This window comes from Tympanuchus pallidicinctus, unplaced genomic scaffold, assembly GCF_026119805.1.
Source record: "Tympanuchus pallidicinctus isolate F22 unplaced genomic scaffold, pur_lepc_1.0 scaffold32, whole genome shotgun sequence".
Classification (NCBI taxonomy): Eukaryota; Metazoa; Chordata; class Aves; order Galliformes; family Phasianidae; genus Tympanuchus; species Tympanuchus pallidicinctus.
In genome coordinates, this window is record NW_026294750.1 from 2,901,307 (window position 1) to 2,919,048 (window position 17,742).

The 17,742-nt window shown below is 47.3% G+C and overlaps 1 protein-coding gene across 3 annotated transcripts; it reads right to left on the reverse strand.

Annotated features, from left to right (window-relative positions):
* Nucleotides 1-6,920: 6,920 nt before the first annotated feature.
* DYRK3 (dual specificity tyrosine phosphorylation regulated kinase 3) lies at nt 6,921-17,699 on the reverse strand. 3 transcript variants are annotated; one of them, XM_052698244.1, is made up of 3 exons: nt 17,557-17,699; nt 16,650-16,761; nt 6,921-13,188 (listed from the first exon to the last, which is right to left on the reverse strand). In XM_052698244.1, exons 1-3 carry the CDS (start codon nt 17,619-17,621, stop codon nt 11,617-11,619), a joined length of 1,749 nt encoding a protein of 582 aa, XP_052554204.1. In that variant the 5' UTR covers nt 17,622-17,699; the 3' UTR covers nt 6,921-11,616. The 3 variants fall into 3 exon arrangements, with proteins under 3 accessions (XP_052554204.1, XP_052554205.1, XP_052554206.1); XM_052698245.1 differs by having other exon boundaries at nt 16,650-16,765; XM_052698246.1 differs by lacking the exons at nt 16,650-16,761; nt 17,557-17,699 and adding an exon at nt 14,373-14,551.
* Between the last annotated feature and the right edge of the window lie 43 nt (nt 17,700-17,742).

Sequence of the window (17,742 nt, forward strand, 5' to 3'; positions counted from 1 at the left end):
ATCCCTTGGAGCCAGGAGATGGGGACAATGCCATCGACGTGCGAAGCGTGGGAGAACCGTCCGAAAGAATGAAGCGGTGATTTATCGCATCTCTTCCACGCTCAGTCCGGGATCCGGCACAGATGCTGCCCAGCTCGGAGCTGCTGCGATGCCACGGGCTGTCGTGCTGCCTGCTGCACGTCTATCAGCGGGACCGAAATTGGAAATTCAGATGTTTCATCTGCCGATACAAAATACACAGCTTGCTTGCCACTCTTGGTTTACATTCACCCCTCTATCACCCACAAACACAGCCTGGAGATGGCTGTGACCCCAAACCCTCAGCACATGGTGCCTCCAGGAGGACACAAAAACCCAAGAAGGGCAATGAGCTGCAGTCCGATGCCCCAAATGCGTGGGGGGAGCGTTGGCAGCAGAGGAGGAGGCCCTGGGCCATGCCTGTACCTTCCATGAGCAATAGCATCTGCTCCAATCTGTTAGTCAAGCCAATAATACAGCCCCATCTGTTAGAAAAGGTCAGCTCTACACTCTTTAAAAGTCAGTTTTTAACAAAACCTGATCAGTAGCTGTTACAGGAGCTTCAGCTAATCAAAGAGCATCATTAGTAAAGAGGAGCATCTGTCATCCCAATTAACAACGTCTGGGGGAGATCCAGCCCTCTTTACACCAACCTCACATGGTTCAGTGACACTGTGGAGCTGCGTAGGGCCTCTCAGCACCACCTCCCATCCCTCCAGCCCAGCCTTAAGCTCAGAGTGGAATGTGAGCAAAAGGAAACCGTGGACCTCTTGTGCTGCTCTGCTTCCGTCAGTTTCGTTCACGTTTTATATCGTCACCCAGCCCGAGCAGCGCCCTGCAGGAGCCTACAGCTGTTGCAGCACCGGGTTCATCAGCTCCACCATCGCCCACCCGAGGATTTAATGAAAACCGAAAGAAATTAAACGAAAGGCAAAACTTTAAAATAAAAATACAAAATGGAAAAAAAAAATCGATGCTGAAATTAAAAAGACCAAAAAAATAAAGAAAGGAAAAACGTAAAAAATTAAAGAATAGGACGCTAATGACCGCCTGGCTCTGCAGGGCGATCGTGCAGCCACGAGGTGGCCCCCGGAGCACACTGAGCTTTGCAGCTGTCGGATTGCTGGGGAGAAAAGAAACAACAAAACAGCAACAACGCCTACAAGGAAACAGCTTCCGAGAAGGCAATCTGTACGAACAACCCGTTATCAGCACGTAGAAACCTCGCCACTGGGGAAACACAGCGGCCCCGCAGTCCTCGCCCTGCTCAGCCGCTGCAGTGATCTTTCCCTCCTTCCATTTCCATCTCCATTTGGCTACAGCAGTGCTGGCAGCAGGTTTGAGGGCTGATCTGCCAACGTGTTCTCCCCGGCCAGTAATTAGCTGGATTATTATTTGATTATCACAGAGTTAACGGGAAAAATAGGCCTTGTAGATTAGGGTAACAATCATTAACGCTGCGTGCATCCCGTCCTTCTCCACGGGTGGATTTGTACGAGCGGCAGGCTGCTGGAAAGCTCTCCCACTTAACAATGATAATACATCTAAAGAATCCTGCATGCTTCTAGGGTAGGGGTAATTGAATTGAGGAGATATCGTTAATCCCCATTACTGCTATTCGTGTCTTAAAGCGGAGGGTTGGAACGAGCAGAGGAGGAGCAGTTGTGGTTTTTGCCTTCTCGGTGCAGGGGATGGGATGGGAGCCCTGTGCTGCTCCGGCAGCTGCTGTGTCCCTGGGAAGGGATCCCAGAGCACGGTGTATTTATAGAGCACTGTGGGCTCCTCAGGGATGGAAGGAGCTGTTCTAACCTGGATTCACAAGCCAAAAAAGTAACCGTACGCTTTCTGCGCTTTGCCCTTCATCTGCTGTCATCCTGCATTTAGATGGAGAGCCTTCCCTAAGCCCTGGGGCACTAAGGGACATTCCCAGCTGGCAACATTGGTGCCAGCCAAGGATATTCCCCTTGGCACCCCATCCTGCAGCAGAATGGCAGAAATGCCCTTGGCATGGTTTCTCTGGCAGATTAGCACCCAGCAGTGCTGGCATGCCCATGGAATGGCCTCACAGTCCTTCTGCTGGGCACACAGAGCCCACAGCTATGAGAAACACAGGGAACTATTGCTTGGGACCAAGGGTTGTGCCCCCAGCTGCTGCTCCCCCATGCTCAGCATTGGAGGAGCACACAGCAGCCCATGCTCCTCCGTGCATTAAAAATGCAGCCAGACCCCAGAGCTGACCCCATACAGCACTTTTTCTCCACACAGGGCTATTTTTTCTCTCTCCAAATGGAAAATGAATCCTGATTCATTGCCCACGGGGTGATGCCAATGGACAGCCTGAACTCACAGTCACAAAAAAACCACAGCTCAGAAGCATGGGAATAAATACCTTTTAAAAGAATTTGCTTTGAAAGGCATGTAGCCCGACTGACAAGATAAGCCACAGATCCCACACGGGGGGAAAAACAGAACCTGAAAGCAAATATTAGTGCTCCTCTGTAGCACAGCAGCAGCTCAGCCTCACAGCTGTGCCACAAGGAGTGAGAATTGCAGGTCTGGCCCTCACCTCAGCTTTTCTAAGCACAGATTTATTTGTTTTTTCCTATAAATCCACAGCAGCACCAACACAGAGAGGGAATGGGCTTTCAGCTCAGCAACCTGATGAAGAAGCTCAGGGTGTTGTGGTGGGAACAGACCCACTGTGAGCTCCCTGCAGGTCCTGGGTTCCTGCAGATCCACAGCTGCAGTCCCTGAGCAAAATTAGGTGACATTCTTTAGGATGGAGCCGCCTGCTTCTCCTGCCAGTGCCCCACAGCAGGCAGCAAGGCTGGCACTGCCTCACATTTCCACACCACTTATCACTACAGTCGATGTCACAGTCGGTTCTGGAGCAGAGATAGGGAGCTCAGGGGCCTCTGAGTGAGAAATAACTCGGATGGACGTAAGCAGAGCCAGGCCCTGTCAGCAGGCAGTGGTGTCAGAGCAGAGACAGCGAGAGCACCTCTGTGCTACCCACAGAAAGGGGAAAAACAGGGGATAAGCTGCAGGAGGTTGGATGGATGGGAAAACAGCAGAAGGGCAGCACGCAGGGTGAGAAGCTCAGTGCTGGGACGAGGGACCTGCTTTTAAAGCGGGCCATTCCAATGAACAATGCATTTACATCTGCTGGCATCCACCTCGTGCTCAGGTCCCTGCAGTCTGCCAGCAGAGAGGAGGGAGGCATTTGTGCAATGAGATTAGGGAGATTAGCTCCATTAGGATAAGCAGCTCCCAGGCTGGCCCTAATCCAGTGGGAGCCTGCAGCCCACACGCTGCTGCTGGCTGCCCTGCAGGACACAGCAGAGCCCATGGGGACCATTGCTGGGATTTCTGTGCCAGTGGGGACCCTGCAAAGCTCCTCAATCCTATGGCTTTTGTTGCTGCCACAGCTGCCTTCAGCCTCAACACAATCGTGAGGACTTTGAGGCTCTCACTGCTTTTTCACACAGCCTCTCCAGGTGTTTGGGGCAGCAAATAACACACAGTGTTACCTCAGGCTCTTTCTGTTTGCTGCTTTTTGTGGGGTATTCAGCCCTCGGTCCATAACAAGCTTTTAGCAACATATCAGTGCTATAACCTAAAAGCCCCATGTGTGTGGCAGCAGCTGCTGTGCAGAGGATTCTGTACAAACCTGGACAACTTCACATCCGTAATGCAGGAGTTTTTATCCCCAACTGTCTGCCTTTCCCTACAGTAGCTGTGCTGCCAGGAGCAGAAGGGCTCATCTCTCTGCAGCAGCACTGCTGTGCCTTGCAAGAAGGGATGCCCAGGCATCTGTTGCCCATCAGCAGCAAGGACTCACTGAGCTCCATGCATTCAGGTGCAAGAAATGAGCACTGCCTGCAAGGAAAGGGGAGGAAGGAACAGGGAGCACAACCAGCAGGAAGACTAAAAAAAGGCACGTTCTAAACCTAAGAAGTGGCTGAGGGCGATGCAGCCTTGCAAGGCTCAGAGCTGAGGGGCAGCACCCCCTGCTCAGCGCAGTGTCAGTGGGTGCTGATGGGGCTTTATCTGCAAGTGGAAAAACACTTGGGGCACTGAGCAACAGGCTGAAAGTGGCCAACTGGAGCAGCTGCTGAGGGCTGTGGGAAGGGCCCTGCTCTGACAGCACCATATTCACCCCGGTGTGCTGAAACCAGGAACAGAGATTACATTGCAGCAGGCTGTGACCTGGCATGTGGCACGGGCCAGAAATAAAACTGTTTATGTAGCAACGGAAATAATAGCAACGGCAGCTAGGTAAGATGTATCTCCCTCTATTTATATAATTTATTTATTAAAGCCAGGCGTATCTATTTATTTGGGTGGAAGGGATCTGTTTACATTATAAATGGTTTTGCTCCTGGTGAGCAGCCCAGGCTGTGCTGCAGGGATCTTTTCAGGCAGCTTTTGAGAGTGATGCCCTCCTGCATGCTGGGCTCTGGGGTGCTGGCATGCATTGAGATGCTGGGTGCAGCACAGTGGGGGGAGCAGGATGCAGCTGCAGGTGGGGATCATCACTTTATGCCATCCCTCTACTACTCCTCTGCGTTGCAACGAGGGAAGGGTCAGGTGTAAGAGAAAAAAAAATGAATCATCTAGGAATATTTGTTCAGCTTTGTGCCAGCCTCGTGCGTTTCCCATCACACTGGGATGTGTCAAAGGGTCACGTGTGGTCCTGCAAGTGCTAAAGGGAGGGCTGGAAATAGTTATGGCACTGCATGTGATCGCAGCAGGGGGAAGGAAAAAAGCTGAGCAGGAAGTCTTGTCTCTCTCTCACCCCCTTGCCAACGTATTGATGCTCCTAAAGCAGCACCATTGCCTCACACAGCAAGAAATGAGATGATGAGGGACATAAAGCCCTCAGGATCCCGCAGCACTTCCCAGCAAAGGAGCAGAACCTGCAGCATCCCAGTTTATGTGCATCCAAAGGAGACCAGAGGAACATGCAGGCAGCACACTGCTGTGGGCACAGCTGGGGCAGGAGGTCCCCTGGGTGCTCAGCCCCAGCACAGCTCTGCAGGATGAGCTGGCAGCACAGGGACAGAGCGGTGCCAAAGGCTTGCAATGCACTGAGCTCTGCACAGGGCAACAGCAACGAAGGGAATTGTGAAGGGATATACAGGGGATATTCAGCTTACGGCTCAGAGATTTATGCTCATACCAGAAAAACCATCTCTGCTCGCCTGCCCACATTTGTTTTGTGCTTCAATTCAAGAGAGGGAACTTCTGGTGTGAATTCCCTGCGTGACCTCTCCTCTTTGATGCCTTCACAGCTGGCTGCTCAGCCCTCCAGCACCGCTTCATTTCTGCCATCCATCACCAGCGCCTCCCGGAGCAGCAATGCCAGCACTATCAGCACTGCTGTCACCCAGCACTGAACAGAGATATTAAAGACATCACTTCAGTGCAGGGCCCTGGGCTGTGCAGATATGGGTGAGGACCTTTGAACATCCATAGTGGCACTGAGGGAAACTTGTGTTCTTCCTTCTCATCCTTTAGCTGTGCAGGAGGACCAGTGCAAGCCTGCAGCTCAGCCACGCAGGGCACAGCCAGTGGGAATCCTTTCTTCTGAGCTCTTTTCTTTCTCAGCTCTCCCAGCCCCTCCACCTGCAAAGCCGAATTTCAGAGCTTCTAGAGGAATGCAAACCCCTACAAGGTGCTGCTCCACAGTCAAGGCTGGGGCTGAGGCTTCGGCATCTTCAGAAAGCTCTTCTCAGCAGCAGGGCATAGCAGGTTCCACTGAGTGCATTTCAGCCCCACAGACTGAGCACAACTGAAACACGCCATGGGAATGGCTCACAGAACCCAAATTGTGAGAGGAGAGAGAGAAACGGCTGCACTCAGGTGATGGGGAAGGAAGGAACCTTCAGAGCAATTGTGCTTCTGAGCATCCACACACGTGGTTGTGAGAAGTGTTTGCAGAGCCTTTTGGGCAGATCTGACAAGAGGAAAGAAAACAATCTCAGCACGGCCCACCATCCATTCATCTTCTGTGCAGAGGACGACTCAGTTTATAAAAAGGATAAGATGAATCACATGGAGAGCAGCACCGGCTCTGATGCTTCAAGAAAACCTAATTATGGGCAAAATTGCAGCCCAAGCAATCCCAAGGCATGGGCCAAACCCTCCTGTGAGCAGTATGTGTGTGTGTGTGTGTGTGTGTGTGTGTGTGAAGGGCTGAGAGCCACTCCAGAGGACTGCCAGCACTGCAGCCCTATGGGAACACACAGCCCAGAGCCTCCAGCCTGCATTTACATCCATGTATCCACACATAAAGAAACTCAGAGAACACCCAGTGTCTGTATGTACACCCTCTGTTACTATATCAGCTCTTGTTTAATCAAACATTCACCCACACTAAAAGAAGGGAAAAACCTCACTCTGCTGCCTGCAAAGTGTGGCTCTGCATGTAATGTACATCACTTAACCACGCAGGTCATAACTACAGGCCTTTTTATTGCAGGATGATTTCACCTCCCAACTATTCCGATATCCACTGGTGTGCAGGACGTTTCCCATTTATAGGTTTCTAATAAAAGCAAATCTTCCTTAAGTGGCTGCTGCTGGATTTCTCAGCGCAGCGCGGGGATAAGCAGGATTCTGAGCCTTAAAAAGAACACTGGGCTAAATAAGAAAGTGATGACCAACCAATGTTATGGCAAAACTGCGGGGTGTTCTAATTACAGCACGTTTGTCACATCAGAGAGCTCCATCAGCACACACTGAAATCACCACGTAGAGTCCAAAAACCTCCTGCCCATCTCTGCTTCGACATGAAGGGTAGCACCTGGCCACACAAACAACAGCAGCACTTTGCACTCTCTGGAAGCAATCCGTAACAGATTAAAACCAAGCTCTTCTTTCAGGAATTCACAGTCTGATGCTAAAGAAAATTATGCATTTATTTTCTTTTAAAAACGAACTGAAGTACAACATTAGGAAATATCTGCCCGTCACATTGAGATACAGAGCTTGAGACCGACTTCAAGTGTTCCTTCACAGGGTTATGTTCACATGCACCTTAAGTGTTTCCTACATTTCCACCTCACAGTTATTTACAATAAGAAGGCTAACCTGTGAATTCCTCACACGCACCGACATTTAGTGTGGACAGCTGCAAAGTATAAGAAACCCTGAATAGTAAATTCATTGCACCAAGACAAATGTAGGCTGGTCAAATAATAAGGCACAGTACTATGGATAGGGAACACGGGTTGTTCCTGCAGGGCTGAGGTCTGTGCTCCCTCTGAACACAGCGATGCTCACCCATGCAAGACTGCTCTGATGACCCCAAGGTCTAAAACGTGACAGTGGGAGCTGAGAACAAAGTGTTGGTGGAGCTTCTGAACACTCGAGAGCTCTTTTATGCAAAGTGGGAAGTGTAGACATTTCCCCAAACCCTTATCAAGTTAAAAAAAAAGGAATAATCATCAAGTGGTATCTGTGATATACATCAGATATAAAAACCATGATGTCCAGTTTCAGACATGCTGGGTACCCACAGCTCCTAGCGCTCGATGCATGGAAAAGCTGCAAGCTCTTTTAATTAAGGAAAAGTCTTTCACTGTGGCTTGCTTTCCATCCCAGCTGGGTACCACGCAGAAGCACTGCAGATCTTCCCATGTTATTTTGGCTCTTCGCTTCCATACCAGCATTAAACTTTGGCAGGCAGGGGATTTGTGTCAATCATTTCAGCCCAGATCTGAGTGCGCAATCAGCCTTTCGCTTATGTGGATAGGATTAGTAAGACATTGCTGAGATCATCACGTGTACATTTCACAGCCAAAACAGCTATCAGTGTTTTAAAAAAACAAAATAGAGCTGCAGTCTGCAGTGAACATCCCTTTAGAAAGGACCCGAGGTTTATTTCGGAGGTAGATTCAAAGATGACCATTGCAAAGAACCTCTACTGCGAAATTCCAACTGCTTCCAACAGCAGGGAAGCCCTCACAGCCATTGTAAACAATGATAGACTGCATAATGCACCTCAAACCTTACAGAGGGGTTTGTTCTGAGCTCTGAGCTTACCAGGCAAGCACAACTCCTGTTCAGACAGGACAGACCGGGCAGCAAACCCTAGCAAAGAGCACATTGGAGGCAGAGTGTGCACTGCCTGCCCTTGATGAGCCCAAACCAGTCTGCTTTGGGGGCTGCAGCACCGCATCCCACAGCGACCACATCACTGCCCCACTGAGTTCAAACAGAAACAAGTTTCTCCTTGCAACTGAGACAGCTGCGTGGTATTTGGACCCCAGCGTAAAAGCAATGCATATCTGGCAGATGCTCGTGCCTTGTCATTTGTTTTGCATTACAAATATTGCTAAAACAAACAGCTAAAAATGCAGACAGTAAACAGCGCGTTACTTCCGACACAAAGAGTAATGATAACGAGCAGTCAAACAGAAGGAACACTGCAAGGAACACTGAAAAACAAGTCTGGATGACTTCACTACAATTCCTAGAAACGTGATGCCTGTTTTGTCAGAATCCCAAGCAATTGACATCTGTGGCATGCTAACTTCCTAAGAGAACATGACTGAGGGTGCAGGGGAACCTCACGAGTGCTGACAAAACAAAGAGGTTCCTCAAAAACAAACACTGTCTTGTTCATCTATTTAGATGAGTTCAGCCCCGTATCACTTCAGCATCCTAACCAGTATCACAAGTAACAAAAGTGATGCACTCCTGACAACCTCAGATCTCACTATAGTGCTTGGCTGCCCAAAAAGCAAATGTGAATTTGAGCTTCGACATCATCTCACTCAAGACTGACACTGCAAACACATCCGTGGTTGATAAACGACACTGTTAACAACACAGCCTGTGTTCCAGCCCTGTGAGCACGGCTGGGTGTGATTCCCATAGGAACCCACCATGAGTTCAACAAGGGAAGTGTTTGTAGGGATGAGAACTCAGCTCTCCCAGACACAGGATTTATTATCTCCCTTGAAGGGCTCTCCCACTTTGGGCACACTGTGCCACACTCTTCCTAGAAAGCAAATACTGCGTAAGAAAATGGGGCTTAGTGAATAAACACAGAGCTGTGCTCTCTGGGTTACGTAGAACCTTTTTTCAATACGGTAGAAATCTTCCAAAGTTGCTTCTTTTTCCTTCTCATCTGCTGTGGCCACATCGATCACAGCCTCAAATTAGCAAGATAGTTAACTAAGCGTGTGATTTTAAAGCACAGGAATAGTCCCAGGTAAATGAGGTTGATTCTTAAACATGCACAGCTCACAGAGAGCACCTTGCTTGGTCAGGTCAAGGCAAACACATTTTTGAGGGAAAAAGCCAATGTTTTTGCCAGCTAATGACTCCATTTGTAGTTTCACAGCTGTGACATGAGAAGTTACCTCGTCATAACCAGATCCCAGAAGTCCCAGGAGAACAATCATTCCACATTGGGTATTGCAGAGATGAAAAGTGTTCTACTGCCAAGCCACTGGTTGCTGCTCCTGAAAAAAGGGTATTCCATCTTCTCCTTGCATAGCTCCTAATACAAACTCTGTCTTCTTCCTGGCTTCAAACACTATCACCACTGTACAGTCTTTCTATAGAAAGTGCTCCTTTTCCACACATCTTTCTTACCAATCTACTGCTCCTCAAAAGGTTCCCCTTCTTCCTCACCCAGCTGGTTTAAAAGAAAAAAAAAATATATATATATATATATAGAGTTAAAAATGCAAATAGGAAAGTCAGAGGAGGAAATAGGATGTTCCTGGCTTTGAGAAACGTGTCCCATCTATTAGAGATGCTGCTAAAATTGGTGGTGTTATTCCACCACATCCCCCCAAAATCTGTTTCCCTGGTTGTACGTTCTAACAAAACAGTGCTCAGCTCTGCCAAACAAAAACACCCCTCACGCCTTATTATGAAGTGAACCACAAACACCACATGCACTGGTGCTGCTCGTGGCCACGTGGATAAAAGCTAGACTTCACTGTTTTAATAGCATCACTGAGCTGAGTGCATTTACCCTCATAAAACACAAGTCAGCAAAGCTCCTGTGTGAGAATCTCTGCTTAAAGAACAGTTGTGGGAAGCCTGGGGCTTTGGCTCTGACTCTTTGGCCTTTCCATCCAGCTTTTGAGCAGTGCTGTAATTAGAGCAGGGCGAAGCTGAAAGCACAGCCCCATCTTCTCAGAAGGCAACTCTGCTATTGAACATGTGGTCACCTTATCTTACAAATCACCCTGAGCCTTTTTTTTTGTTTGTAGAACAAGTCTCCTTGTTTTAGTACTAAAAACTTGCTGCAGAGAAACTCATTAAATTTAAAACCCTCTCTTCATAAAGGCTCTAAATTGTGTTTAAAATTGCATTCAGGAACCTGGCAGGAGATCAGATGTTTTTGTAAATGGACCCATGCCATGTGGCTCCAAGAGCTGAGAACCAGAACAAGTTGTGCTGCTGTCGTTACAGGTCACACCATCACCCCGTGTTCTTGGAAGATAAAGAAATGAGAAGCTCACACATCTCAAGCATGCAGAAACACCTCGCACAGACCCGAAGGAATGCAATTAGAATTAAAATAATTCATCTCATAGCTCAGCTTGATTTGGATCTATGAATTTTTGCATCTTATCAGTCCTTCCTGAGATTACATTGAGATTTTGGAGAGCTGTTCTATTTATCAGGCCTGTTCCACACATGTTTTATTATATCCTACACGTCTTGAGAACTTTTACTTGCCTGATCAAGGTGGCATGCTTTAGATTTCCATGGAATTTAATGGAATTCACTCCACACACAACAACAAAACCAAACCAAGAACTCACATCAGTGAGCAAACACACACACACACACACACACAGACACACAACTGGGAGAACTTATAAATCTGAGCTCCAAGAAACATGTAATGCAATCATCAGCCCCAAACAAAGCAGCCCACGCCTGCAATGGATTCCTTCTGCTCCTTGAGCTTCCCTGTCAGCCTTCCACAGACTGTTAAGGGAAACAGCACATGTGCAGGAATTACACCTATCTACACCTCCTGTGTTCCATGGTGTCCCTGGAAAAAAAGAATTAAAATCAGGCTACAAAATGTCAACACCACATTTGTTGGTGTTTCTACCCAAAGGTATTCCTTAAAATTCTTAGAAGAGGGAAAAGCAGCACAGAGGAGTCCAATCCTTCAGACATAAGTTAGCGAGTTCTTAATGCATTACACCAATAATGCATTTGTGCTTGTGACAACAGATGTAAAAACTCTCCCTAGAATAGAATACAATTTAAAAAAAAAAGTTAATTTGGGGATTAACTGAAAATACACATCATAAGTCAATTTCCCTCGCTGTCTTAAGCAAAATAATCTCCTAACCTGTCTTGATAAGAAATAGTTTGGTTTGCAAAACAGCATTATTAAATAGCATAGCAGCCAAACTGCCACGTTACCCATCAGATGAGCAGAACCTACCCAGGATGCCACACGCACCACGCTGCGAGAGAAACAGTTTGATAAAAGTTAGGCCTTTAAGTGTTTAAATCCATTAAAAACCTCTGCCTTTAACTTCCTTTGACGTTATTAACAAATAATTAAAATAAAAAGTACGTATTCTGGCAATATGTCATTTGCTACTAGCTGACCAGCTTTGGCAGCACAGTACATAAAGGTATACTGCCATTGGCGTCGGATGTTAAGTTAGCCCTCAGCTTGTTTGCTACCCCAACCACAGGAGGCAACTTGGAACCAATTCCTGTGAAGGAACTCGTGTAGCTAGAAATCCTTTTACTGGAGGCTTTATCAGTGCTGGGTGGTTTGGGGGTTCGTTTACAAATCCAGGGGTGCCTTAAAGCTTGACTTGGAGTCATGCGCACAGCAGGATCCCAGCTGAGACATTCCTTCAGGAACTCTATGAACAAGGGATCGTCGCAGCCTTTCAGAGCTGTCACCCAGTCCTTGTTCCCTGGAGCCCCTCGCACTTTTCCCCTGCGCGATCGGCTCCCGTTGAGGGTCACTCTTCCATCTGCATGCGTCGTCACAGTGCAGTAGCGAGGATGACCCTTGGAGTTGATAAAGTTCTTGGCTCGCTTGGATTGATCCAGAAGCTTCTGAGGGGGCATTCCAAGAAGCTCCATCATACAAGCCAACTGGTCTCCCTCGTCCTCTCCAGGAAAAAGAGGGTATCCAGTCAACAGCTCCACCAGAATACAGCCAAAACTCCACATGTCTATGGGCATCCCGTAGCGACTGCCTAGAATTACCTCCGGTGCTCGATAAAATCGAGACTGAATGTACGTGTAGACTCTTTGGTGCTCAAAACAGCTGGACCCAAAATCTATAACCTTGATTCCACTCCTCCCTTGCTGTTTGAGGAGGATATTTTCCGGCTTCAAGTCACAGTGTATGATTTTGTTTCTATAGAGAGCATCCAAGCACTGCAGTATAGAGTGAGCAAACTTGCGCACCAGCTGGATGCTGAAGCCCTGGAACTTGTTTCTTTTTATCAGCTCGTACAAGTTCATACTCAAGAGTTCAAAGGTCATACAGATGTGGTTCCGAAAGGTGAAGCTTTCCAGCATGTGAATAACGTTCATGCTGCCAGTTTTATCCTGCTTCTTCAGGTGCTCCAGGATCCGGATTTCTTCTGCTGCTTGCCGATGGAATCTCTTTTCATTACGAACCATCTTTAAGGCTAAATGCTGGTGGAGTTTGTGATCATAGACTTTAGCAACTTGTCCAAAACTGCCCTTGCCGATGATTTTGAGCACTTCATAGCGGTAAGCGAGATGGTCGTGGGGCACATGAATGTAGCTGCCTTGGTCATCATCATAACCTCCGTTGTTGGGTCCACCAATCACTCCTTGCCTCTTCTTTGCAGCTGGACCCACAAAGTAAATCTCAGAGAAGTTAAATATCTCTTGCTGCTCATACGCAGATAATTGATGCTTGTACTGTTTGACAGCTTGCTCTGGAGCCTGGGAAACGGCCTTGTGGGATTTCGAGGAACTGCTGCCACCTTTAGAAGTGCTTAAGCTCTCTATGCTTTTATCTTTTGTGAGGGAAGGAAGAGATCTTTCTGAACAAGTAATTCCTGCAGACTGAAGGGTGCTGCTCCTCCTGTTCCCAGAGTCCTCGAACAATTGTTCCACTTTGACCTGGCTCCCACTCAGAGGGTGATCCTTCATTGCAAGTTTGTTGCTACAAACCTACAGATAGAAACACAATAAAATGATCAAACAAAGCTTACTTTTAAGAATGAAATCAGTATCACAAATAAAAACAGTAACACCAGCATGTTTTGCATTTCCGTTGGGAACAAATATAGCATGCTGCACTTACTACCTATGCTAACTCAAGTTAAAGTGTAGTTACAGAAGGGAAACAAACGAGAATGCAACTTAGTGAAACAAGCACATGCACAAATGCATTTTTAAGCCCATGCAGGGTAAAACCCTAGAGAGCCCAATATTCAAACAAGGACACAATACCTATCTCCAGCAGCATGCACACAGTCAGCAAACAGCCAGGGGAACGGCTATGTTTAGCTTCAAACACGGGTGCAGCAAACACAACCAATGACAGATGCAATCTGCACCTGTCTGAAACAAGCAGCACGACATGGATGTGCAGAGAAGTGCTGGCAGCACTGCAAGGACAAGCGTGCCACAGAGACAAAGAGGCAACAGCAAATGATGTCAGGCTGGTGTAGCCAAGCTGAACAGAAAGCAAAAGGATGACAGCAGGACAAGATGGATCTTCTGTATATAAAGTTTCTCATACGTATAAACATTTGGTTTTGTGTTTATTCTTTTTTAAAGGGGAAAAACACATCATAACCACAGTCCCTCTGGAATCACAATAGCTGAATAACTACGAGAAAACAGACTTGGAAGTCCTTCACAATCAAGAATATCTTTTATTCTCTGGCAGCAGCCTGTAACCACTGCCACTTACTGCCATATGTTAAAATACTTGCATCAGAAATAGCAAATAAGAACGAGAAGAAGCTTCAAGTTTGACATTTTCAAACAAGTAAGTGCTGAACTGCCTGGAACTCAGACCACGATTTGCACAGCAGTTATTCCCCCCTTCTCCCCACTGATTCTCCATGCTGACAGACAGCAAAGAGGTGTTGTTTTATCCCACACAACATGGAAGAAGCCGAGACTGGAGTAGCAACATCTGTTTTCCATTCCGTCCTTTAATCTAAAAATAAAGATTTGAGACACATGCCAAACCCAATCCCCAAAAACTGAAATAGCTGCACAGGAATCACACAAAAATATAAATAAACCTGCAGAGCCATCGCAATAAAACCAAATTCCTTTTTAGTTACACAAAATCTAACATCCCAGCACAGCCCATAAATAAAAGAAGTGAACGTTCTCACCAAAAGCAAGCTACATCTCTTCAAAGCCTGCGTGTTTTGCTCATAAGCCCAAAAGATGGGCATTTCCTGCAGCAGTTGCTTTCAGAGGAAGGCTGGCGAGGCCACTGGATGCATCCTACTGAGTTCCAGTGCCCAGAGCCCTATCAGCCCCAACCCTCGGTGCTCTGTGAGAGGCCAGAAGGTCTTGAGTGAGAAAAGCAAAGCCCAGCCCTGGTAGTTTAGAATGAACGCCTTTTTCTTGGAGCCTGGCTGAACCTCTGAGATAAGGAAGGCGTATTTCCAGAGCCAGCAAAAACACCATTCAGTGCAGCACACAAAACCAGCATGCTTACAAACAAACAAGATAAAGCACCAAAGCTCAACAAACCCCGTTCCACCTAAAAGCGCAGTTTGCAGCAAATACTGCTTCTAACTTCCTCAATAAACAAAGAATTCAAGACCATATTTCTACCACAATCATTTCTTACAGAAGAAATGATGGTTCTGGAGCCCAGACCAGGCTCAGCATCCCCAAGTATCACAGAATCATAGAATGGCTTGAGTTGAAAAGGGCCATAATGCTCATTTTGTTTCAACCCCCTGCTATGTGCAGCACCAGACCACATCCAGCCTGGCAGCAGCAAGGGCTGAGTTCTCATTCTCAGGTGACTGCCACAATCCTTTGCCACAGGACAGCAGGATACACACACAGCTCCATCTGACTCGAAGTCAGATGACTTCTGGGCAACACCAGCTTTCCTTCAGCAGCTTGCTCTTACAAATCCCAGTATTCCTTTGTCCTTGATAAAATATGCTGCTGTTAGAAGCCAGGAAATTACAGTGACAACACAACTGGCACTGCATTAAAGACTCTCACATCCTTCTCACTTCAGATGAAGTTTTATAAGTAAACACTCAAGCCAGTTCCTACACAATTCTCTTCTCCAAAGTGCATCGGTTATTTCCACAAACTGAATCAAACCCATCTATTCTCAAAGCAGAAATATTTATGTTCTCTGATATAGCTGGAGATGAAAAGGACCAACAGCTGCACGTAGCAGGCATCCTCAGCTCTCACGTAACTTTACATCACAATGCAAAAATCTTGGAAAGCAAGAAACCAAGCATCACTGAAATCCATACGCTTCTCCTTTAAAGCTGAGCATCACAGAGTCTTCAGCATGCAAGATATCATTGAGATTGTATTTTTTATTTTTTTTATATTTAGGAGTGAAACTAGGCCATTTTACAGCCCTTAATTTTGCCTTAAAAAGCTCTCAGCTGTGATGGACAACATACAAACGAAGGATGAGTTGCACCGTGGAAACAAAACATTCATACAATTGCATTTGCACTTCACTGGCTGGTTCCAGCCTATTGATTTCTGATTAGTTATGAGCAGTTGTAGTGACACTAAGACTGAAACTCTGCATTTAGGTGTTCTCATTTGCCCCCCTCCCTCCAAAATTTACTGCTCACCAAATCACTGTATTGCCTCTGCTTTCTCAATGCAGCCAAGAAGGCAAACCTGTGCTACTGTATTTGCTCAGTGAATGGCAAAGACCAAATTAATTACTGATATCTGTTTGAATAACTTGACACCAGGTGATGATTTTCAAACACACCTTGTTCAGTGAAAAGTTTATTTTCCATTTTTTAGATAGTGGGTTTTTTTGTTGTTGTTGCTTAAGCACAAGCTCCTTTAGTTTTGCCACAATTCAACAAAAGACAAAACAAATCTAAGAACCACACAAAGGTCAGATCACCGTGCAGACGAACACAACTACCCCTGTTCAGTTGAGACAATGTGAGGAAAGACTGCATAACCCCACATCTGCTTAGGAAACACAGTGCTTATAAAGAAAACACCTTTACACCTTCAGCCCATGCAGAGCTATTTTGCTAGCACACAAAGCAGCAGATAATGCCTGAGTTTTCAGAGAAGAAAGACTTCTGGAAGAAGTTTGAAGACATAAACCTACACTGAAGCCTTGGGATTGTCTTGAAGAAAACTAAAATGGAAACGTGCAACAGCTAAAGCAAAAGCTGTGTGGACTTATGTACTGATCAGCACATTAGGTGACACAGCAGAACGCCTGAACCATTTGTAGAATAAATTGTTGGATACAAGCTGAGGGCAATAACACAGGACTTCTGACACCATCTGGTGATTTTACATTGTAGAAAATACCAAATTGCTCTTGTGCTCAGTAAAAGCAACATCCCACCTTTTGCCTTTACTTTCTATAACGAGACACACAGCCACACAACACCACGTGAAAACTTCAAAGTACTCACGTTAGATCTCCCGAGGGAAGGCAGTCCTGAGGGGCTGTGTTCTTCATTTGCAGACTCTTGGTACCTAAGCTGATCTATCCTCATATAGGAGTCATATAATCCATCTCCAAACCTGGCTGGAAATGTTCCATACAGTTATTGACAATTCACATTGCTACGTATGGAGGCAAACGATCGGGTGTAACTCATGAATCATAGAATTGGGTTGAAGAGGACCACAGTGCTCATCCAGTTCCAACCCCCTGCTATATGCAGGGCTGCCAACCACCAGACCAGGCTGCTCAGAACCACAGCCAGCCTGGCCTTGAATGCCTGCAGGGATGGGGCATCCACAGCCTCCTTGGGAGGTTCTCATATAATTAGTAAACAATCGTTAACTACGCCATTCAGAGTGTTATAACACCAGAGTATAACGCTGCTTAGGAAGCTTAGTTTGATACTTTTGCTTTAATTTAGAGCTTCTCCTTTTTTTAATCGATGCTTGCAATGCAAATATACCCTCCAGGAACAGGAGGCAGCGCGTTCCCCTCCCTGCATTAAGCAGATAATCCCAAAGTGGCCTCATCGTGAGCAGCAATGCAAACGGAGCACACGCCTTGATCGGACTAGCTGGGAAGTAGGTTACCCCGTACAAACGATACGGGGGAATTAAAGCCGGCGGATTTGCCGCGAGGAAAATAAAAAATAAAAAATTTTTAAAAATAAATGTAAAAGAGGTCGCGTTGTTTGCTCAGCAGCCGAGAAATACTCGGAGAGAAAAGGAGCGCTCAGCGCGCACCGCAAGCACGGGACGCCCATACCCGCAGCTCCCCGGCTCCGCCCGCCCGCAGCCCGCATTGTTCCGCCGACCCCCGCGAGTCCCGCCCGGTGCCGAGGGGCCGCTCCCTCCGCTTCTCTCCCGTCTCACCTGCACCGAGCGGAGCCTCCGGCTTCCTGCCCAGCAGCATGGTGGCGGGGGGAGGCGGCCCCCATCCCCCGTCTCGCCGCCGCCGCCGCCCCGCACCTCCGGCCTCGCCGCCGCCGTCCAGCGCTGCCGCGGCGGGCAGCCAGGCTGCGGCCGCCCGCAACTGCCGGGCCGCGGCGGGGCCGCCCG

What these genes read in the sequence shown, in the direction of transcription:
- DYRK3 (XM_052698244.1), bottom strand. Translation starts at nt 17,621, where the DNA reads ATGGGGGCCGCCTCCCCCCGCCACCATGCTGCTGGGCAGGAAGCCGGA. An exon ending in GGAGGCTCCGCTCGGTGCAG is followed by an intron (nt 16,762 to 17,556) that starts GTGAGACGGGAG and finishes ATTTCCAGCCAG; the next exon opens with GTTTGGAGATGGATTATATG. An exon ending in CTTCCCTCGGGAGATCTAAC is followed by an intron (nt 13,189 to 16,649) that starts GTGAGTACTTTG and finishes TTCTATCTGTAG; the next exon opens with GTTTGTAGCAACAAACTTGC.